General features: G+C 38.0%; 1 protein-coding gene across 2 annotated transcripts; it reads left to right on the top strand.

Annotated features, from left to right (window-relative positions):
* Nucleotides 1-3,018: 3,018 nt before the first annotated feature.
* LOC130550426 (calpain-1 catalytic subunit-like) lies at nucleotides 3,019-17,365 on the top strand. Of its 2 annotated transcripts, XR_008962415.1 has the most exons (11): nucleotides 3,019-3,339; nucleotides 4,273-4,321; nucleotides 4,895-4,975; nucleotides 5,088-5,139; nucleotides 5,496-5,560; nucleotides 10,536-10,604; nucleotides 10,683-10,761; nucleotides 11,739-11,855; nucleotides 12,639-12,691; nucleotides 12,789-15,011; nucleotides 15,107-17,365. XR_008962415.1 is itself a non-coding variant. In XM_057327904.1 (10 exons), exons 1-10 carry the CDS (start codon nucleotides 3,134-3,136, stop codon nucleotides 12,813-12,815), a joined length of 798 nt encoding a protein of 265 aa, XP_057183887.1. In that variant the 5' UTR covers nucleotides 3,019-3,133; the 3' UTR covers nucleotides 12,816-17,365. The 2 variants fall into 2 exon arrangements, 1 of the variants encoding a protein (XP_057183887.1); XM_057327904.1 differs by having other exon boundaries at nucleotides 12,789-17,365.
* Nucleotides 17,366-24,323: the final 6,958 nt, after the last annotated feature.

Consider the following 24,323-nt stretch of genomic DNA (forward strand, 5'->3'; position numbering starts at 1 on the left):
CTCTGCAAAAACCCAGTACTACCACGCTAAAATTAAAGACTCGCCTGACTCTCGTACTCTCTTTAAAACCTTTTTTCTCTTCTTTGCCCACTGCCACCTCACCTCCATCCGACTTAACAGCTGATGATTTTGCATCTTTCTTCGTAAAGAAATGACCACCATCAGCAGTCAGTTCCCTGTGCCGCCGCCTCTTGTTCACGCCCAAAACCCCGACATGCTCGTTCCCCTCTTTCTCTCTCCTATCTCAAGATGATGTCTCCAAGGTCATGTCTTCTAACCATCCAACTACCTGCCCGCTAGATCCCATCCCTACTCCTCTCCCCCAGGCCAACTCTCCAACGGTGGCTCCCGCTCTGACCCACATTATCAACTCGTCTCTCACCACTGGTACAATTCCCACAGTCTTCAAAGAGGCCTGTATTACCCCGCTACTGAAGAAACCCACTCTTAATCCTGCACTTTTAGAGAACTACAGACCGGTATCACTATCCCCTTCATGGCTAAAACTCTTGAACGGGTGGTACGTAACCAGCTCTCATCCTTTCTCACCCAGCAACCAGTCTGGTTTCAAGAGCGATCATTCCACTGAGACTGCGCTGCTCTCAGTCATTGAAGCCCTGAGACTGGCAAGAGCTGCCTCTAACTCATCTGTACTTATCCTACTGGATCTGTCTGCTGCCTTTGACACTGTTAACCACCACATACTCCTGTCGACCCTCAAGGCTATGGGTGTCTCTGGAGTGGTGCTACAATGGTTCAGGTCTTACCTCACAGGTAGGTCATTTAGAGTATCCTGGAGAGAAGAGGTCTCTGAGTCCCAACATGTCGACACAGGGGTGCCTCAGGGCTCAGAGCTTGGTCCATTGCTATTTTCTATATACATGACATCCCTAGTCTCTGTCATTCGGAAACATGACTTTTCCTATCACTGCTATGCGGATGATACACAACTCCACCTGTCATTTCAGCCTGACGATCCGACTTTTTCTGCATGCATTTCAGCATGCCTAGCTGACATCTCGCTCTGGATGAACGACCATCACCTGCAGCTGAACCTTTCTAAAACAGAACTGCTTGTAATCCCGGCCAACACAAAGACTCATCACAATTTCTCCATTCAACTGGGCTCATCAACCATCACATCTTCCAGAATGGCCAGGAACCTGGGAGTGGTGATCGACGATCGGCTTAACTTCTCTGATCATGTTGCCAGCACCACCCGGTCCTGTAGATTCATCTGCTACAATATTAGGAAAATTAGACCTTTCCTATCCCAGCATGCTACGCAAGTCCTAGTCCAGGCTCTTGTTCTGTCCAGACTGGACTACTGCAATGCGCTACTGGCTGGACTTCCAGCTTGCACAACCAAACCTCTACAGATGATCCAGAATGCGGTGGCAAGAGTGGTCTTCAATGAACCGAAGAGAGCGCACGTCACTCCTCTCTTCACTCAGTTACATTGGCTCCCTATAGTCGCTCGAATCAAATTCAAGACTCTGCTCCTGGCCTACAAGACCACCACTGATTTGGCACCCCCTTACCTTCACTCGCTAATGCAGACTTATATACCTGCCAGATCCCTACGCTCTGCAAATGAACGACGTCTTGTGGTGCCATCCCAAAAAGGTAAAATATCTCTCTCACGTACCTTCTCAGGATTGGTTCCACATTTATGGAATGACCTGCCCGCTGCTACAAGTTCAGCAGATTCTGTAGCCATCTTTAAGAACCGTCTGAAAACACATCTCTTCCGTCAACACCTGACTGATCAGTTCTGACTTCTATCTCTTTTCTATGCTTAAAAAAAAAAAAAAAAAAAAACATTAGCTCTGTACACTGTGATAGGCTATGTGAGACCAATTTTCTTTTATTGCACTTATGCTTTTTGTTGTCCTTATGTTGTTCCAATTGCTTCCATTGTTTCCCTCATCTGTAAGTCGCTTTGGATAAAAGCGTCTGCTAAATGACTAAATGTAAATGTAAATGTAAATTTCCTACTGTAAATATATAAAAACTTTGTGTTTTGTAATTGGATGCAGCGAAATTGCAAAAAAATGGCCAGAAACACAGTTACAAACTTCACTCGATGCTGCATGCTCTTTGGGAACTTTAAAGGCGATTTTCTCAATATTTTGATTTGGAATGGAAATCTTATTTATTCAGCGTTCAGATAATGTAAAAATCTCAATTTCAAAAAATGTATGCATAAGACTGGTTTTGTTGTCCAGGGTCACAAATAGTCAACAATGTCAACAGTCTTAATTAACAACAATAAACATTATTATGTTATTTCAGCCATACCTATCTCTAGAAAGTAATTTTACCTTCATCACCTTCTGTGGAATAAAGTCTAAGTTTGGTTACAGTAGCTGCTGTGTGTCTAAACCAACCGAAACTTAATGGTTCCTGCAATAATGTTTAGAATTACCCACCATATAATTAGCTACCTAAAATCTACACTAGATAAAATAATTAGCATGGCCTTTTATGCTTAACTTGAACAAGAAAAAAGTTATGTGTCCTAAAATCTGAAATAAATGTCATAAAAATAATTTAAATGTAACTTTTTTGTATACATATCAACACTATTTCATGTTTTACCAAAAAATATAAGTAAATTGTTTGTGTTGCTTGAAATATTGCTTTAATGAATGTTTTGCAGATAGAACCTTAAAATTCTAAGCAGAGAGTGTTTTTTTCAGGATCAAAAGGTTCTATGCGTTTGACCTGTTCCAAAAACCCCCACTTACAAATTTTGGAAAATGTTGATATTGAACATTTAGGGTCATTTTCACATATGAAAGATATTTTTTCCCCATATAATTTTTGCTATATGAAATGCAAAAACTTTGAAGCTCAGTATCTCAAAACTACTCAAAACCCAAATAGAACCTTATAATTCCAAGGCAACGAGGTGTCCACAGAAGGTCGAATACGTTTTTATTACATTAAAAAAACAATACTTACACAGTATAGTATCATCATCATCAAAACTTATTAATCTTTTTTCTACTTTTACAGATTCCACCAGAGGCAAGTAAAATGAACACAACTCATTTTAAAAATGAACCCACTATACATAATTTTTGACACATTTCTTTGACAGTAAAGTTTTTGTATTATTACTCTTAAGATGAGATCTGAAGGAAAGTTTGGAGCAAGCTTCTTCCAAAAGGTAAAGCCTGTGGAAATCAGTGGGAAGTTTGAATATGTAAGACAGGTGACGAAATTCTTTAGACTGGAGCCAGGACACTATCTCATCGTACCATACACTCATACCCCCAATCAGAATGCTGAATTCTTCATGTCCATTCTCTGCAAAAATGAGATCCACATTGAGTAAGTTACTTTACTTTGTACTTGTCTTTACTTATTATCCTTGAAAGGCAATTTATGCATAGAGAGCAGTGTACACGCATGTGCAGCTACACAGCACACAGAGAGAAAAAACAAGAGCAGAAAAAAATCCACCATAAGCTATACAAGAACATAATTGCTTCAGAGATAAAACGGTTTTATACTCTATTGCCCTGTTTCACAGACAAGGCTTAAGGCTAGCCCCAGACTAAAATGAATGTGTGACCTGTCTTAACTGAATATAACTTGCCCATAAATATCTTAAAATATATCAGTGCCATTGTTTTGTCTCGAGATGCACACCCGTAATGTATTCTTCTAATGCATTTTTATAAAAGCGACATAAATATCTTAATTCAACTAAGGCATAGTCCTGGCTTAAGCTAAGCCGTGACTGTGAAACCGGGCCTATGTCTTTTTTTCTCAGTTCTGAAACAAATCAGATCAGTACACAATGGGTGGATAAGCCGTGTTTAGGAAACCGCCCAATTGTCACGGTCCACCGTCTGCCCTCATTTACCACTGGACTACACTTCCCATAATCCTTTGCACCCGTCTCACCTGATCCCTATCATATGGCCATTGCTAATTCCCATCACCTGTCTACCCCTCCTTATCTGTTTTATTTAAGTTCTCTCCTTAGTTCAGTTCTTTGTCTGGTATTGTTTATGTAAATGGTGTTGTGCTTGTCTGTGTCATCTTCATCATGGATAATATTAAAAGTATATTGGATTATCTACGTCTCTCGAGTGTTCCCTGCACGAACCGTAACAATAATATTCAAACTATGTTTTTTTTGTGCTTATATTGGTCTATTAAAAAGTTTCACTTGTTTTACATCATATTTGTTGTAAATACAGTACAGTTAATTTTTACCTGTTTTATTGCGTTAAAAGCTTTTTCTTTTTTTTTCAGAAAAGACACAGAAAGAACTGAGAAAGACTTTCTTGTGGATTTTACAAAGGTAATAGGATGGATTTGGTCCATTTTGTTTTACATTTATTCATTTGGCAGACACTTTTATCCAAAGCGACATGCATTGCATTATACTATTCATTGTATCGGAGTATGTGCAATCCCCTGGGATCGAACCCATGACCTTGGCGTTGCTAGCACCATGCTCTAACCACTGAGCTACAGGAAAGCTTTTGTTGCGGTGTAGACATTTGTGGAAGTGTGACATTCTAATATAAATTGCAGTTGGTTAGTGATGAGTATGCACTATGCAGGGTATTGCATTTAAATACCACACCTTGAAATACCAACTGTTTCGTGAATACACAGAGTATTTTCAATTTGCAGTTACAGTTAAGTCAAAAAATATTTTTAAACCTTAAAATTACAAAAACATAAAATAAACAAAGACAGCAAACTCTATAATATACTGTATGTAATGCTTTACATTTTCTAGCCCATATTTTTAATGCAGTTTTGACTTGTGGTTTGCATTTTCCATAAGTCACTGTAGGGAACTGTAATCATTTCTAGACAGCTGCTGATCAAAACTGTTCACTCTTGATTGTACTTTTGTGTTTAGGTTCATTACACTGATCAGGTGGATGAAGAATCCAAAAATAAAAAACAAAATGTTGCACTGTTTCGACAATATTCTGATCAGGTAAATTTAATCGGCACATTTTAAAAGACAAAATACGATTCCATACTATTTGCATCAGGAATGTTAAATGTGATCTGAGGATCAAACCCTGAAATGTCTTGCTTGTATGTAGTACAAAGATGTCGATGCTTGGCAACTTCAACAACACCTACATCAAAACCTAGGTGAGAGTTTCAAAAACTACAAAAACTCAAGCATTAATTACTGTATTTTTTATTAAACTAAAAATGTAAAAAAGTCCTGTGATAGCCAGACTCAACTACTAAATTCTGAGAAATGTATTTCATATAAATTGTAAATACATATTTTAAGCAACCAACTTTTAGTTTGAAGCCATTGTTCTCAGATTCTGTCTTATAGTAATTACTGTGCATGGCCTGCTTTTTTAAGTATAACTGTTATTTTGCTGTATTAACCAGTCACTTATGCTGAAATTTATCACTCATAATTTCCCATCTGCAAAATTTAACTATGTGAAAATTTCATCATGCATATCTCTTTTGTGATTCATATCTTCTAGGAGACACAAAAGTTTCTGAAGGATTTGGTCTGGATACTTGTAGAAGTTTGATTGCCATGTCAGATGTATCCTTTTTTCTCTATCATTATTATTTTGCAGTGCTATATGTTTTTGACAATAAGATGGTGCCGCAGATGGCTGCCTCGGTGTGGAGCTCTCCAGTTGTTTTAGTGTTTTTGTTAGTTTGTCCTGTTTTATGTTTTTACCATACAATCAGTTTCACAAGAGATGAACTGCTGAACATTTGGCAGTGTACACCATCTGATCTTTTACCGGTTTTTGATTATTCAGACGTTTTACTTAACATCGTAGTCGGAGGCGAAGCGGCGCTGCTGATGCGCTCCAAGACACGCAAGCGTGGGAAGCAAGCTGGTGTTCTGCTAATTTATGCTACCCTGTCAAATTTTGCTACCTCCATGCAAAACAGGACTAACACCTCCCCCAACCCAACCCTTACACCTAAGTTACCCCTCCCCCAACCCAATCACAACACTAGGGTAGCAAAATTCTGTGGGTTGCATAAATTGACAGAACACCGGCGCGCTAATCAGGCTCAGAGAGCGTGGCTTTAAAACTGCGCTGCCTAGCATACATCTGGCGAATCTGTGCTCTCTGCCAAACAAAACGGACAAACTTCTTATACTCTACCGAACAAATAAGGATTTTTCAAACTCTGCTGTTTTGTGTTTCGTGGAAACTTGACTGAATGACTTCATCCCGGATAGCGCGCTACATCTGCCCGGCTACTATCTGTTCAGAGCGGACTGCGACGCAGAATCAACGGGGAAATCGCGCGGTGGTGGGGTATGTTTCTACATCAATGAAAAGTGGTGTACAGATACAACAGTGATGAAGAAGATGTGCTGTCTTGACCTAGAAGCAATCTTCATTAACTCTTTTACTTTTATTACTTTATTACTTTTTAGCCCTTTTACTCGCTGCGAGAGTTTTCCTCGTTCATTCTCGTGTGTGTTTACATTCCACCGCAAGCGCACGTGAGCGTGGCATTACAACAGATTGCCGATCACATCACGGACACTGAGCAACAACATCCGGACTCTGTTATTATTATTCTTGGCGACTTTAATCAGGCAAAACTTACACTCGAGCTGCCAAAATACAGACAACACATCACATGCCCTACCAGAGACAAAAATATTTTGGACCATTGCTACACCACAATAAAGAATGCATATCGCTCTGTGCCTAGAGCAGCTTTAGGACTGTATGATCACTGCCTGGTTCACCTTATCCCAGCCTACAGGCAGAAACTTAAATCTGCCAAACCTATGGTAAGGACTTTTAAAAGATGGACCAACGAAACAGAGCGGGCCTTACAAGCCTGTTTCGAGTGCACCGATTGGAGTGTTTTTGAAGCTGCTACCACCGATCTGGATGAGCTCACAGAGACTGTAACATCATACATCAGTTTCTGTGAGGATTTGTGCATTCCTACTAGGATTTCCTTAAAATACAACAATGATAAACCATGGTTCTCAGCAAAACTCAGACAGATTTGCCAAACCAAGGAGGATGCCTACAGAAAAGGGGACAAAGTCTTGTACAGGCAGGCTAGGAACACATTGACAAAGGAGATCAGAGTGGCTAAGAGAAACTACTCTAAAAAGTTGGAAACCGGTTTTCAGCCAACGACCCTGCGTCTGTGTGGAAAGGCCTGAAAGACATCACTAACTACAAGCCACCATCCCCCAATTTTGCAGGCAATCAACACCTGGTCAATGATCTGAATGACTTTTACTGCAGATTTGAAAATGCTAATTTTACACCTCACACCAACTCTGACATTCTCTCTACACAACACCTATCACCTTCAGTCACCCCACCTCCTACACTTCAGATCAGTGTAGAGGATGTGTGCCGAGTCTTTAGGAAACAAAAGACAAGAAAAGCACCAGGCCCAGATGGTATCTCACCAGCCTCTCTTAAAAGCTGTGCTATTCAACTGGCCTTCATCTTCTCACAGATCTTCAACAGATCACTGGAGCTGTGCACAGTTCCTTCCTGTTTCAAGTGCTCCACCATAATCTCCATCCCAAAGAAACCCAAAATCACAGGACTGAATGACTACAGACCTGTCGCTCCCACATCTGTGGTCATGAAGTCATTCGAGAGACTGGTACTGGCCTATCTGAAGGACATCACAGAACCCTTACTGGACCCCCTGAAGTTTTCCTACAGAGCAAACAGGTCTGTTGAGGATGCAGTTAACATGGGGCTGCATTTTGTCCTGAAACATCTGGATAGACCAGGGACCTATGTGAGGATCCTCTTTGTGGACTTTAGCTCCGCTTTCAACACCATCATCCCATCACTGCTCCAGACTAAGTTAACCCAGCTATCTGTTCCTGGCTCACCAGCTGACTATCTGTCAGTGGATCACCAGCTTTCTGACAGACTGGCAACAGTTAGTGAGAATGGGGAAACTCACATCCAGCACCCGCACAATCAGCATTGGCCCCCCAGGGGTTCTTTCTCTCCCCACTGCTCTTCTCCCAGTACACCAATGACTGCACTGCCCAGGACCCTTCTGTCAGACTTCTGAAGTTCGCAGGCGACACCACACTCATTGGCCTCATCCAGGATGGTGATGAGTCTGCGTACAGACAGAAGGTTGAGCAGCTGGCTGTCTGGTGCAGTCATAACAATTTGGAGATGAACACGCTTAAAACAGTGGAGACAATTGTGGACTTCAGGAGAAACCCCCCTGCAACCCCCCCCCCCCCACCATCATGAACAGCACTGTGGCAGCAGTGGAGTCATTCAGGTTCCTGGGCACCACCATCTCTCAGGACCTGAAGTGGGACAATCACATTGGCTCCATTGCTAAAAAAGCCCAGCAGAGTTTGAAATTCTTACATCAGCTGAAGAAGTTCAACCTACCACAAACTCTGTTAAAACAGTTTTACTCAGCAGTCATAGAGTCTGTCCTCTGCACATCCATCACTGTCTGGTTTGGCTCAGCCACAAAGTCAGACATCAGAAGACTACAGAGGACGGTTCAGACTGCTGAGAAGATCATTGGTGCTCCCCTGCCCACCCTCCAAGAGCTCTATACATCCAGAGTGAGGAAAAGGGCTCAGAAAATCACCCTGGACCTCTCACATCCAAGCCATCATCTCTTCACAATGCTGCCGTCTGGTCGGCGCTGTGATGTAAACAGGTTAATGTTATTACGCAATGTGTATCTTGCCCACCAGATGGCAATAGAGTGGGAAGTATGTTATGTGGAGGTGTTGGTACTAGGGGGGAAGTACTGGGGGTTCTGAAAAAAAGCCTTAACTGTCGATGAAGTCACGGCGTATTCCTGTCAGCTGTAATTACTTGATGTTAATAAAGCTGAGACATTAGGACACTCTGTCGCTTTATTGAAACATTACAGGCGCTAAAGAGCACTGAGCACCAAATCAACCAGACACAAAAACAGCTTCTTCCCTCAGGCCATCTACCTCTTGAACAGTTAAATGTTTTTTACCCACCGTGCAATTAATAACTCTGTGCAATAATAATTAAGTGCAATATTAATTATATCCTCCAGATAATACACTATTTATTTTTTATACAACTTTTTCTGTAAATTATATTTCATTCTGCTTAGGGCTGAAACGATTCCTCGAGTAATTCGAATACAAAAAATCATCGAGGCAAATTTTGTTGCCTCGAAGCTTTGTTTAATCCATTTAACTACAGTACACATGGAGCACTGCGTTTCCCCGCGGACCGTTATTACTAACGCACAGCCCGCTAAACTCTGTTCATGTTACAGGGCTCTCATGTCTCATGCATTCACTGCGAGACACACTCATTTTAGTCTGTTTAACGCTCACACGTATTTCTCATGCTGATAAATAAGTGATAGCTTATTGAAATGGTGATTTGCTATTTTACTTAGTTTTAGTCTATTTTGCGAGTGAAACTTGTTTTCCGGCTGCATTGAGTCCATAAAACTAGATGCGGACTTGTGGACGCCGAATCCTGTTATTTACACATGTCATCTGGCTGTTCTGCATGTCTGCGTGAATGAACAGCACAGTTTAACGTGCTATACGCGTGATGCTCATTAATTTGTCTGCGTCTGCACTGAATGAGGACATGAACTTCACCTGCAGAGTTGCAGAGTTTATTTCACGAACATGTTATTGTTTGAGTGAAGAAACAGACATACTAAAAAATAAGCGTCTTCCGACAACCTGCCAAAATAAAAGTCATAGGCTATATATTACTATTTAATAGTAAAAAAAAAACTAAAACTAATTTATATAAACTAAATGCATCTTGCATAAGCTGCAGTTAGTTGTTTACCTCTGAAATTATTCTTTCTGTTTTTATTCATGTTTCTTATTTATATATTTGTATTATTGCATTTTGAATTTAATATGGCAATGGAATGTACTAAATGGGTTTAGTTTTCACAGATATTAATGTATGCAATTTCAGCAATAAAAACTTTAATTGCTCTAAAAAGGAAACAAATTAGTTGTTTAACTCATTTTAAGAGACCTGTCTTATTTTCTCTTGTATATTTAGTATTGCTTTTTAATAAAGAAACAGTACTTATTATCTGAATACCCGATTAATCGATGGAAAAATCAGTAGAATACTCGATTAGTAAAAGAATCGATAGCTGCAGCCCTAATTCTGCTGTATATAGCACATACCTTGTACTACAATAGACTATTCTTATTTTTTACTTTTACATATTTACATACACACATAGCTTTACTCTCTATATCTTTATCTTATATTTATTGTATTGTATTTCTTAATTTTTATACCCATTATTTAAATCATCTGTGTACTGTATTCTATTGTGTTATGGTCTCTGTGTACTGTTGTTGCTGTTTCTGTGTTCTGGATGCTCCTGTCACCAAAACAAATTCCTTGTATGTGCAAACATACTTGGCAATAAAGCTCTTTCTGATTCTGATTTTCTGATTCTAAATAGATTTGCTCAAAACCCTAATCCCAAGAAACTGTTGAGTACAGGTACCCTTATAAACTTTCTTTGACTGTAACCAATAGTCTTCTATCGCTGGAAAACTTGATGGATCAGAATTCATGCATCTGTGGAATCGAATTCTCAAATACAAGGTGAAGAATAGTGAATTGTATTCTTTTTTTCTTTTAGATGTGCAAAATTATCTAAGTTAATTTTCTATTATTTTAAAGGAAATCTTCTACAGCATGGATTCCACAAAAGATTGTGCTCTCTCTCTGAATGAGCTGAGAAATGCATTAGAGAAAACAGGTAAATGCTTATATATTTTTTGTGGCACCAAACAACAAGTGCTCCACTGTGTACTTTTGTACGTTTACATGGGTGTTCTTAAAAGAAAAGTTCACCTTTTTACTCACCCACATGACATTCAACATTTTTTAAGACCTCCTGGCATCTTCGGAACACAAATAAAGATATTTTATGTGAAATCCGAGAGATTTCCAGGCCTTCTCATAGACATTATGGTTATAGTTGTTGTCAAGGTCCAGAAAAGTACAAAAGGCATCGTTAAATTGGTCCATCCACTCATAGTGGCTCAATTGAATTTTTTTGAAGCGACGAGAATACTTTATGTACGAAAAACAAACCATTCGTTCACGAGAGCACGTCGACGCATGCGTATTCGATTGGGCAAGCCTTCCTCAGTATCGAAATCATCAGACATTTTGTGAAGATCAGGTTATATAGAGCGTACGTCTGCTTGTAAACACAGAGATGCGCTTCCGGGTTGTCAGTCAGAATGCTGGCGTCTGCCCCCCACCGAAGTCGAAGTGCTCTCATGAATGCGCACCATAGAAAGACAAGACAGAGGAGAATATATCGTTTAAAGTTGTTATTTTGGTTTGTTTTTCGCACAAAGTATTCTCGTTGCTTCAAAAATTTTCAATTGAGCCACCATGAGATGATGGACCAATTTAACGATGTCTTTAGTACTTTTCTGGACCTTGACAGCAACAATAACCATGGTGTCTATGAGGAGGCCTGGAAATCTCTCGGATGTCACCTAAAATATCTTTATTTGTGTTCTGAAGACGCCGGGAGGTCTTAAAACATGTTGAAATGCAAATAAGTGACGTAAAAAATAACAGAATTTAGATTTTGAGGTGAACTTTTCCTTTAAATTGCCAAGGATTAATTTTGATAACCCTATTTTTAATGCATTCAAAATTTCTAAACAATGTACAGATACTATAACTATGACTGCAACTGTCATTTATTTTCCTCAGGCATGCATTTAAATGAAGACATCCTGACTCTCATGACTGTGCGATACGGTGGTGCATCAGAACAGATCTCTCTGGAGGGCTTCATATGCCTCGTCATGCGTTTGAACTGTATGGCTAGTAAGTAGGAATTACTCTTCTGGATGAAAACTGTTGTAAGGCAATTTTCTGTATTAAGTTGTTGGTTTAGACTGTTATATTAAATGTAAATATAGAAAAAAAGGGAAACTTTGGAATATTGTTCTGATTTTTGTACTATTCTACCTTAAAGAAGTAATTTACTAAAAAACTGCTATTTGCTAAAATCCTTGTAATTACCTCCCCCACATTTCCAGGGGTGTTGGACTTGAAAAGTAGGAAGGAACATGTTATAAACCCTATTAGCCAAAACTTATTTAGTAGGATTTCGAAAAAAGTGAACCAACTTAAAGGGATAGTTCACCCAAAAATGAAAATTCTGTCATCATTTACTCACCCTTAGGTTGTTCCAAACCTGTACATTTCTTTGTTCTGCTGAACACAAAGGAAGATGTTTGGAAAAATGTCAGTAAGCAGGCAAACAGATCTCATCCCCCATTTACTGCCATAGTAGGGAACATAATGGGAGTCAGTGGGGGATGAGATCTGTTTGGTTGCTGACATTCTTTCAAATTACTTTCTCTGTGTTCATCAGAACAAAGACAATTATTAAGATTGTTAACACAACGCAATAACATCAAATAATTGTATTTGTTTTTAGCAACTGTATCTATCTACAGGATAATGTTCTTATCTGTTCTTTTCTAAAATTGTCCATTGAGGCCCTTTTCCCTATACGTCCAAAGGGAAAAAAACTAATTAAGTGTTGTTTTATTAACGGTTCCTTTCATTTGAATAGCCTGTAACTAAATTTCTTTTTATTAGGCATATTCCAGAGACTCTGTGATGGAGGAAAGGTGACTCTTGACGAGAGTGAGGTAATCCTATATAAAACATCTCATTATTTCTAGTATTGACAGCCATATTCAAGAGTTTTTAATATGCTTGTTTGATTTTTATTTCCTCTTGTTTTAGTGGATAAGACTTACCATGTATTCGTGAGGTCTGCTTGCCAAGAGATTTACCAACAAATGCTAGAAGCGACTTGCCAATAAAACACTAACATCAGAATTAAAAAGTCAGAGTAAAAAACAACTCATTAAAGAACAACTTTCTTTCATGGCTGTACTGCAGTCAGTAAGTGCTAAAACTTTTATTTTTTTATTTAGCTACAGTATACTGTGCAAAAGTCTTGTTGGCCTTGTGGAGCACGGCTATTGTCACACACGTAGTGCATACCAAAATCTCACTGGATTATTAAAAGTAATGGCAACTGTTTAAAAATGTAAACTGATATTTACTACTGACACACTTAAGCAAAAGATGTAAATATCTGGCTTAAAACCATTTTATTGGGCGAAAATACTAACATGCCTAAGACTTTTGCACAGTACTGTATATCTGGTAAAAACTGTGATAGTAGGGGCTATTCTAGGTTTTCAATATTAGGGTGCTCAGCCTCCAATGAGGATAGATATACTGTATATATATATATATATATATATATATATAGCCACACTCTAAGCACCACATACTGTATACATTACTAAAATAAATAATTAAGAAAGAATATGCAGAAAAGCATAAAGACAAGTTATTGTTATTCAAATGAATATCACATTAATTGGTCAATCTGCAACATTTATAATTCAAAGTGACAACAACAGCCACAAATCCATATAATAAATGTCACAATCAACTGCAGGTTCATTATTAAAGATTACTAAAGAATCATTATTTAGTAGGAATAACTTGATATGTTTCCCTGCCATTCATTCTGATTAGCATGAGCGCTGTCACTCCTGTGCATGACTGCGTGTTCATCTATTACATCCACAATATGTTTTCAATTAATAATACAAATACAGAAGTGTCTGAAAAACGACAAAGAGCTTATAGGTACATTTTTGTTTCCTCGGAACTCAGAATAATGAACAACACAGCCGTACCAGGCTGAACTACAGTAAGGCCCGATTCACATTTCGCATCTAAAACCGTGCGGAAAACACGAGCTGCACTGCGTTCTCCTTTTTTCCATAGTGCCTGGACTTTGCTCTCCTGTCGTCGCTAAGCAACCATTGGCCACGATAGCCGTTGAGATGAGGAGGTATAAACAAAGGATATACAGTATGGATTATATGCACTGAAAATAACTTGCAATAACTACTACTGCTACTAGATTTAGGTATGCTGTGATCATCTGTATCTCCATCTTCATTGAGCTTGTCTATATTAGCTGGTTGGTTCTTGTCACATGACCTGCAGTGCGCTTGCGGCTTTCTAAAAAATTGAGATTTTTTCATCTCGATGCGGCACCGAAGCGCCTGAAAAAAAGAGCGCGTCGCCCCCTATATTTCCGTCTACATTTAAAATAACGAATATGCGCGCGGAAAAGACGCGAAATGTGAATCGGGCCTAACTCTATCTGCCCGTTGTCTTTCCGGGGCTGTCAAAACTAGCCTCAACTCTCTATAACTTAGGTGCAGAAAAATAAAACAGCACATCATCAGCAGGGCAGTGTTGGCTTGCGCACCGGGAGACTGCATTTATTTATTTATTAGATATTATTTATTAGAATGATCTTGCTTGGTCTATAAACACCATGCACTGTGCTGTACCTTTCTGTGTTTTCTTATTTGGAACAATGCACATTGTGAAAAGCGCAATTTTCATTGTTACAAAGCAGCTGTACATGAGACATACTGACCATAAGCAAAACAATTAAAGTTATACCTGTAAAAACAAGAAAAAGGTGAAAACACAGAAGACAGACATACCCACATACGAAACACTCCACACACACAATATGCACACGTACTAACACACATAGACATAGACACACACACGGACGTGCATGCACGCACGCACAGACATGCACGCACGCACGCACAGTGAAAGCACACATTTAAGATAAAGGAGGGAGAAACACAGGTCAAATATTAAACAGACTATAAATTCCTATATGCAATATTAATTAAGTAAAACTTTAAAATTCTAAAGCAGCACCCCCGGTCAGGCAAATCAGTATGCAAACGGTGGCGAGGAACCCAAAACTCCAATTGAGATAAAAAACCTCAGGAGAACCCAGGCCCAACCAGGGGATTCCAGTTCCCCTCTGGCAAAAGTTGCTGCCTCTGCACAAGCTGGACAGTGCTTGCACAACAAGGCTTAATAAAAATAAGTAAACTTACTAATAAGGTAAATTATAGATTTAAGATTATCATTAATAATCTAATAGCATTTTAAATTTTGTAGTGAACACATGTCAAGTCACCGCGTCCTTCTTTATCCAGCTCTATCATCTCAGCTCTTGTCAGGTCGCCGCTTTCCATTCTCTGCTCTACCATCAGGTCTGGGCATGAACTGCATCCTGCTCGCTGTGGTAACCTTGGAACAATGAGACAAGACAGTTGCAACAAGTTGTGTTCCTCAACAACATCAGTTGTGTTCCTGATTCCGGTTGATCTAACTAATGCAGCCTAAACCCTCAGAGGATTTATATTATGGAAGTGTAGTGTATGCAAGATTAAAAAGATGCATCTTTAGTCTAGATTTAAACTGACAGAGTGTGTCTGCCTCCCGGACAGTGCAGGGAAGACTATTCCAAAGTGTAGGTGCTAGATAGGAAAAGGATCTACCACCTGCACTTGATTTTGAAATTCTAGGTATTACCAACTGACAGGATGCCTGAGAGCATAATGCACGTGAAGGACTGTAATACAAGAGGAGTTCACTCAAGTACTGAGGAGCTAAACCATGTAGGGCTTAGGTAATAAGCAAGATTTTAAAGTTAACGCGATGCTTTATAGGTAACCAGTGCAAGGTTGACAGATCCGGGCTAATATGTTCATACTTTTTTGTACGTGTAAGAACTCGAGCTGCCACGTTTTTGACCAGTTGGAGTTTTTGTAATAAGCCTGCAGGGCAACCACCTAACAGTGCATTACAGTAATCTAGTCTTGGTGTCATGAATGCATGAATTAACTTCTCTGCATCTGACATTGACAGCATTTGACATAGTTTAGATATATTCTTAAGATTGAAAAACACAATTTTACAGGTGTTGGTGACGTGGCTCTCAAATGACAGATTACTATCAAATAGAACGCCAAGATTCTTAGCTGAAGACGAGGGTTTTATGGAACATCAGTCAATAGCAAAGCAGTTTTCTTGGTTGTTACGTATGGCGGTTTTCGTTCCAATAAGTAACACTTCTGTTTTGTCCGAGTTCAGTAATAAAAAGTTGTTACTCATCCAGTTTTTTTATATCGCCTATGCATTCCATTATTCGATGGAACTGCTGTGTTTCATGAGGCTTCGAGGAAATATAAAGTTGAGTATCATCAGCATAACAGTGAAAGCTAACTCCGAAAAAAGCTAAGTAAAGAAAGCTAAATATAAATAAATTGAATTGAACATCATCATGACTGACACATTTCTGTGTGCTACAATATCATCATGATCGTTTTCTAAAGTATGCCGCCATTGGTGTGAAGTGCTTTCATTTAGTTGGAGGTAACGTAAACAACTAACATTAGTTAACGAGGGGTGAATGCAGACAAAACTTTTTTACAGTGGATGGATGGGAAAGGGTCTTGTATCGCTCCTGCATCATATTAAGCTGTATTTATAACAAAGAATGGCAAATACACCTTGTAACGTTACTCTGCTTATGACGTTCACTCCAATGTGCTGCTGTGAACTGAAGAATGCGCTAAATAACACAGCCTAACGCCGTTTTCATAATAAGAGCTTTAAAGGGGACTATAAAGCGATCCCGAATTCTTGTACAGATTACATTATTGCTCACAATATTTTAGGGGGGCTAAGCTAGAACTTTAGGGGGGCTTTAGCTCTCCTAAAAAGGGCCTAGCAACGCCACTGTGTGATAGACATACGTTTCTTCTTTATTCTTTAGTCAGTTTAGTCAAGTATTAAAGTTAGTTAGTTAGTTAGTTAGTTAGTTAGTTAGTTAGTTAGTTAGTTAAAAGAATTTAATCACATTAATGCAGTATTTTGACAAATGCCTGAGCTGTTTTTCACAATATAACTGAATGTATGGCCGTTTAAACCTTCATGCTCTAGAAAAGACAAAAAAGGTACAATGATATAAATGTATGACTTGAGTGGTGTATTTAAGCGCTCTGAAGCAACAAGACCACTCATTTGATAAACAAACCAGAATATGAGTTATTTACTCAAAAACAAATAACTGATAAAAAAAACTGTATTTGATTTGATACAAATCAAGTAGTTAAATAGCATGAGGGTGAGCAAACATGACAGAATTTGAGTGAATTGTTCATAATCTGTTGTAAATGTTGATGATTTATTCGAACAGTGACCCCTGTTGTTGGGTTGCTTGGGGTTGATTTTCTTCTGTTTATATTCCTCTTCCTATCTCTGAGAGTTATTTTGTGGATTTGTACCCAAGTGTTTGCATTTTATTTTTAGATCATGGTAATGTGGGAATGTCTATCCTGGTGAGATGAGTCCACTGTTAATTGTTACGATACATGATATCTACTAAATAAATCCATACCATAATCGTCTATGGGTTTCTGTCTAACTCTCCATCGTAACACAATACAACTTTCCCTACGTGATGTAAAATGTCTGCAGTCTGGTAAAATAACGTGGGAGTCAGTCCTCTCTGAAATGTGTGGATGAATACGTGTGTGTGTCAGCTAAATTAAACACCCAGAGTGTGGCCACTCACCTGCAGTTGCCCATCCCGGTATTCTGCCAATTTATGCTATCCATAAATTTGTGCTACCCTCCTGTTGTGATTGGGTTGGGGAGGGGTTATTTAGGTGTAAGGGTTGGGTTGGGGGAGGGGTTAGTCCTGTTTTGTATGGAGGTAGCAAAATTTCATAGGGATGCATAAATTGGCAGAACACCGGCGCTGTACAACAACAACAGCTACATTTATTTATATAGCACATTTAAGAAACAACAGATGTTGACCAAAGTGCTTCACAGTGAATAAAATTAAAATAAAACAAAACAAAACAATAAGACACATAAAACAGAAATATAAAAAATACCACAGTAGAAATGGATCAGGGAATGTTAAATGCCAGTGAAAATAGTTACGTTTTTAAGGCCGATTTGAAGGTTGACAAAGACTTTGCCGATCTGATGTAAGCCGGAAGGCTTTTCCATAACTTAGGACCAGCGATTGAAAAGGCACGGTCACCTCTATTTTTAAGTCTAGATCTGAGTATGTCAAAATCTGCCATAATCTATTTTTACCCGTCACTATGGTGCAATGTGATATTACGTGCCAATTAGCATGTTTGTGACATCATCGCGACGTACATGCATTCTTTGAATTTACTGTATTTTAATACCCAATAAAGCCGAAGTCGTTTACATATTTAATGTTTCTGTTTTCAGACATAAAATACTAATTACAGACAAATGTTCATGTCCAGTCAGTAACAATGACAGGTGTTTGTACACGCTGTTTTGTAATCATTCATTTATTCACTTACAAGTAACTTTAAGCTGCTGTTAGGTCATGAAAGGAGAAGACGCAGAGACTTTTTTCCACTTACTTAAAGTTAAGGTTTATCCAAAATGACGCTAGTCATTTCACTCTCTGAATGAAAAAAAGTGTAAACACTGCACCACTGGTTTGTGATGAGAGCCCGCGACGAGAGGCAGATGCTTTGCAGAATCAGACCCAGAAACAACGTTAGAGTTAGTGTTATTTTCAGTTCGTTTTGAAACTATGGCGAAACAAATTAGACGGTGGTGGGCCGTCATAATCGTCTTAATTGTACATGCCCCTGGCTCATATGGCTCGGCTCTGCACGGTGAGTCTCCCGCGGGGGGTTTCCAGAATAGACGAGGCGTTTATGAGTAATGAATTGGAAACGTAGGCGTCCCTACGTTCTGATGAAAGGAAATGATTGGATGCTACCAACTCGACAAAAAGGAGAATTACAAACTCCGCTCATTGTAATCCGTCAAAATGACGGACGGCCTTCAGATTTTTCCATCACTGGTATTTAAAATCAATCCTGTATTTAACCGGTAGCCAGTGGAGGGGAATCAGAAATGGTGTGTTATGTGAACTTTTACGCTTTCCCTTTAGTACCATCTGGAGATTCCGGTCCTCGGTCCACGCAAAGATTGGCAATAGTTTAGTTCAATTTTTTTATCATAATCTGTGGCGGTAATAATAATCTCAAAGGAAAAAAAACGTTGTTGGCAAGGAACATAAGGGAGTTAGAAGCTGGTGTCATGACAAATCGAGTCCCCTCTCGAAATCGAAGGGACCTTAGGACCCCGCGTGATTCTGTTGCTTAAAGACTGGCTCAGATTACAGGAGTTTTAATATCCTGACCGATTATAAAATCTGGTTTCAGCACACACATAAGGAGAATCTTGATAGATTCTCTTATTTTAAATCTTAACCATGCTCAAACAACATATTTGACGTTTCTGTAATTATGCCACACATTAAAGAACCTGCAACTTAACTGTCTTGGCGTACAATCATTTATTGCAGATCCACAGATAGTGGTAAAACCTCAAGCATAAAGGGTTTTTGGTAGTGGACTAGCAACAGGCGATGCTTCACTTCCAAATACCTCTTGTGCAAATGTGCAATAATTCACAAGGGAATCAAATACAAGCAAGAACTTAAAACAGTGAAAGAGGCTGGCTACTGGCAACAGCTACAACCACTGTTTTCCAGCCAGAACACAACTCATTTGTATTTCCACAAAAGCAGAAACCATCATTGTCATCTGGCCCACCTCTAGCTTAGAAAGCAAAACGGTTTTTCATCCAAGGCAAACAGCCATTATATCTCAAAAGTCATGCCGCAACCACCTATCTGTCATCCGTTCAGCGTGCACGCCACCATTCACCTGAGCCACCATTCACCTGAGCTAATACAACTTCACCCATAAATAGGACATCCGCTCGAATTAACCGTATTCACCCTAATATATGTGACTACCATAAATAATTAAGTGGTTGCGATTACATTTCTTTCACATCACACACTACAAGATCACTTTAAGATTATCGTACCAGAGGACAGTATCACGTGATTTCACCAGAAAGCAGATGTAAATAATGTGATAACATGGGGACATCTAGTGGTAGTATGGCATTATGTCAACTGTGCAGGGAAGTTTTGTATCTGGTAGCAGTTAAATAAAGTGTTGTGAGGAAGCAGCAGCTCCTGTTCACTATGTAAAATACAGAACACAATGGACATTGCGAAGCGACAACTTTAAGGACACATTACAGAGGTATTTGTCATGTTGCCACATTTCAACAAGCTGTTGAATCTCCGCTATCCAAAGCACTGCGTTTACATTATTACTGTTTTGTCAGTCACTCCGTCATCTTGCAGTCTTGTCTCTCATTGGTTGTTGTAAAAGTACCAATGTCAACATCACCCCAATTTAAAATCCTAAATATTAAACAAGTTTGATATGATCTGGGCCATCTCGATTTTCTCACAGCAGATCGGGATGTAAGATTTGATCTGTGAAAGCCTCATATTACGCGATAATCTGGACCGAACATCTGACCCGATCGAGGTCATGGACACGATTTTTTCAAAGATTCTCAGGAGGGTAAAACCGGGGTAAAATCTGGCAGAGAAATCCTGTAATTTGAGCCAGGCATGAAATAACTTCTAATGGGTACTCTTTTTGGCACCTAATTGCAATTCTTACAAAATTAAATTATGATTTATGTCGCTAGTACTTTGTTAAAATGACCATTATTGTTTTTTTCACTAAATGCTTCATATAAAAGTGCATGAATGAGGCTATGAGTAGTGAAATCAAACAAATCTCATTCTTACTGTTTTAGTTATGTACCATAAAACCATGGTAATTTTAAAATATCAAAAGTGATGTTTTTTGTTTGTTAAGCAGATGTTGACCCAGAAATATTGGCGTGTATGTCACATCAAGCTTATATGCTCATACGTTTTTCATAAACTTTTAATGCTAATCCTAAACGGACACAATTTTGTTTTACTTTTTTTATTTATTTATATTGCCAAGGGTAAATACAAAGAAGTATAAATTTACATTTCAATCAAAAGTACAGTTACAATACATTAGAAAATAAATTACAAGTAAATAGGTTGAAAAAAACAACAATAACAAAAAAAAAAAAAACAAGGAGCCCAGGCTCATTGTAAATACGTACCTCTGCCTACATTTCTGCACAACGTGAAATATGTAGCTTCAAGTACAAATCGCTGCATCTTTCGAGTAAAATGTCCACTAGAGGCATGTTTTTTCTAACGTTTTATTAAAAGTTACGAAGCAGACACATGCACAAAGTAAAAAGGTTAGAGCACCTACTTTTTTTAAACCAATTGTTCAAGAATAAAGACTTATTTTTATATACAATATCCCGTTTTTTCCAAATAAAATTCCGGTGAGGGGAGAAGTTTTGTTTAAAAATTAAAGACTATGTGAGAAGTGCTTGTTTATGAAATTTTGATCAATTCTGGCAATATTATAATTACAGATCAATAAGAAAGGTAGTCCACCCAATTTGGAGAAGTAGTTTGGGATAAAATTCCACACTGAATTAGGATTACATAAAAACTGTCTAATCCAATTAATTTTGGATAGTACTCACTTTTGTTGCCAGCGGTTTAGACATTAATGGCTGTGTTGAGATATTTTGAGGGGACAGCAAATTTACACTGTTATACAAGCTGTACACTCACTACTTTACATTGTATAAGTGTCATTTCTTCAGTGTTGTCACATGAAAAGATATAATAAAATATTTACAAAAATGTGAGGGGTGTACTCACTTCTGTGAGATACTGTACATACCTAATTCAAAATCAATTTACGGCTGAGACTAGCTTTGAATGCTCTGAATTCATTATTGTGTACATGTTGCAATTTGTTTCTTTGAACTTTTAAACTGAAATGTTCAAGCTTTAAAATAAATAAAAGTCTTTACTTGTTTGTTTTTGACAACCAAATTCCAATACCAATACCCAAATTCCAACCTCTGCATTCTAGTCAAGTAGAGTATGATCCTAAATTTATGTTTAAGCCTGTAGCTTGTGCAAATGAAAGCCAACTGAGTGAAATATGAAAAGAGTCATATGAAACTTTTTATCAGAAAACAAACATGGAAAAAATTTAATTGTACAGAATTTTCCTGTTATTTTTTCACAGATATTTCTTTTTTTTTTTAAATATGGTAAAAAAACATAAAACTATGGAAAAGACAGCAAATTTACAAGAAAAACTGAGAAATTTTAATTTTACAGGGACTTTTAGATTTTATTTCTAGCACCCCAGCTGACGGAAATGTAGCTTTTTTACAGGATTTTTTACAGTTTATTTTTTAAAATACCTTCAAAAACATTAAAATTAAAGAAAAAAACAGAAAATTTACAAGAAAAACAGGGAAAACGTCATTTTAATTTGACAGGGAATTTTAAATTTTATTTCTGGTGTTTTATTTCTAGCTTTTTTACAGGATTTTTTTACCGTTTATTTTTGAAAATACGGTCAAATAATGTAAAATTACAGGAAAGGACAGCAAATTTACAAGAAAAACAGGGAAAACATGTCATTTTATATGGGATTCCTTTTGTGCCAATAAGAATGAACGCAAACTTTTAAAAAACGAACAAAAATATACAATGAGAAAGAAAAAAAACACTTTGATAATGAAAACAATAAACTCAGTTGCAAGAATGTGACATGATTTCTTAACAATTTTCTAAGTTTCGTTTTTGCAAATAATAGTTTTGAATTCGCTGCTAGATTTTTCATTTGCGCTTTCCGAGTTTTCGTTTACGCTTCTCAATTTTTCGTTCGCCTTTCTGGCACAAATCTCACGTGTAGGCAGGACTTATGGCCGCTTTACGCTGATTGGCTAGTGAGTTTTTGATTGACAGCTCCCTGACAAGGAAGTCGATACTGAAGACAGTACAGTGCAACGAATCTTAGAGAACGATCTGCATGCTGTTATCTTTATTGTTTGTACTTAAAACTACTTTCTTATTTAGTTAGTATATTAGTAATTGGTATTTGAAGTTGGTAAATCATGCGCGGTGTGGATCCAAGCGTCCTCCTCATCCTCAGGTAAATGAATGTAATTCAGATAATAAAGAAAATCGCTAAAAGTTGTATTCCTGTACAGTAGCAATTCTGTCTTTACTTAGCTCGTTCATTGTGTGCTTTATACTTTCTGTCAGGTATTATTTTATGGACTGTAAGATTATTTTCTTAAAAAGGAACGAACAACTTGCATTATAACATCCAATAAAGACATGTTACAGATTATTGGGTTGTGAGAAATTAACGTGCTAAATGAAAACATTGCTGCATAGTTACTGTACAGAGATTAAAACTTTTAGCGATTTTATTATCTCGGTTACATAAATGTACCTGAGGGTGACTTGTGTCCAGCTGAGGAGGAGGATGACGATGTCGCTCTTGCATACAGTCTCCTTTTAAAGAATTAAGTCCACTTATAAGTCAAGTACTGTATCTTTCTTTTTAAACTCATGGTGAATGTACAGTATTATACCCCTTTCTTTACATTCACAGAAAGTACACCTCATAAAACACTACCAATACATTCAAATGACATTTATGTTTTTTAAACGCTACAACAAAACAAATTCATAAGGTGACATAATTAGAGGCCTTATGAATGTTTTATTCATTTAGTCTGCCTCTTGCAAACATCAATTTCATTATGTATTTACACACCTACATAAAACAGGTTAGAGAAAAGCAGAAGAGAGACTTCTTAAACTATAAACAAACATTTAAAGATAGAAACAATACATAAAATGCCACCACGATTATAATGTATAAATTAGAAATATGAACTGGAAGCATAACACTTTATTGTATATCTCCTCAAAACTCACTAGGCATCTCGTTTTCCTGATATCATTGTAATTATAAATTATAGACTGCTGTCTTGACGGCCTCTAAACACACGTAAAGTTGCATGTGAATATGGCTAACGTTATCTATCCTGTCTTTAGTCGACGTTGGCTTGTTGTTACGGCGTGATAGAGCCTGGAAGCGTGTCCTACTTTTAAGTGCGTGAAAGTTGGCAACCCTGCTAATATACTAACAAAATAAGAAAGTAATTTAAGTACAAACACTAAAACAATACTATACAGAAAACCGCAAGCAGATTGCTCTCTAATCCGCTGCACTGTCTTCAGTTTCGACTTCCTGGTCAGGGAGCTGTCAATCCAAATCTCACTAACCAATGAGAGTAAAGTGGCCATAAATCCCGCCCACACGTGAGATTTGTGCCAGAAAGGCGAACGAAAAATTGAGAAGCGTAAACGAAAACTCAGAAAGCGCAAATGAAAAATCTAGCAGCGAATTCAAAACTATTATTTGCAAAAACGAAACTTAGAAAATTGTTAAGAAATCATGTCACATTCTTGCAACTGAGTTTATTGTTTTCATTATCAAAGGTTTTTTTTTCTTTCTCATTGTATATTTTTGTTCGTTTTTT

This window comes from Triplophysa rosa, unplaced genomic scaffold, assembly GCF_024868665.1.
Source record: "Triplophysa rosa unplaced genomic scaffold, Trosa_1v2 scaffold313_ERROPOS81286, whole genome shotgun sequence".
NCBI lineage: Eukaryota > Metazoa > Chordata > Actinopteri > Cypriniformes > Nemacheilidae > Triplophysa > Triplophysa rosa.

Bases quoted from the DNA above. Each gene is read 5' to 3' on its own strand.
- LOC130550426 (XM_057327904.1), top strand. From the start codon at position 3,134: ATGAGATCTGAAGGAAAGTTTGGAGCAAGCTTCTTCCAAAAGGTAAAG. The intron at 5,140-5,495 runs GTGAGAGTTTCA...CATATCTTCTAG, and splicing joins ACACCTACATCAAAACCTAG to GAGACACAAAAGTTTCTGAA. The intron at 12,692-12,788 runs GTAATCCTATAT...CTCTTGTTTTAG, and splicing joins TGACTCTTGACGAGAGTGAG to TGGATAAGACTTACCATGTA.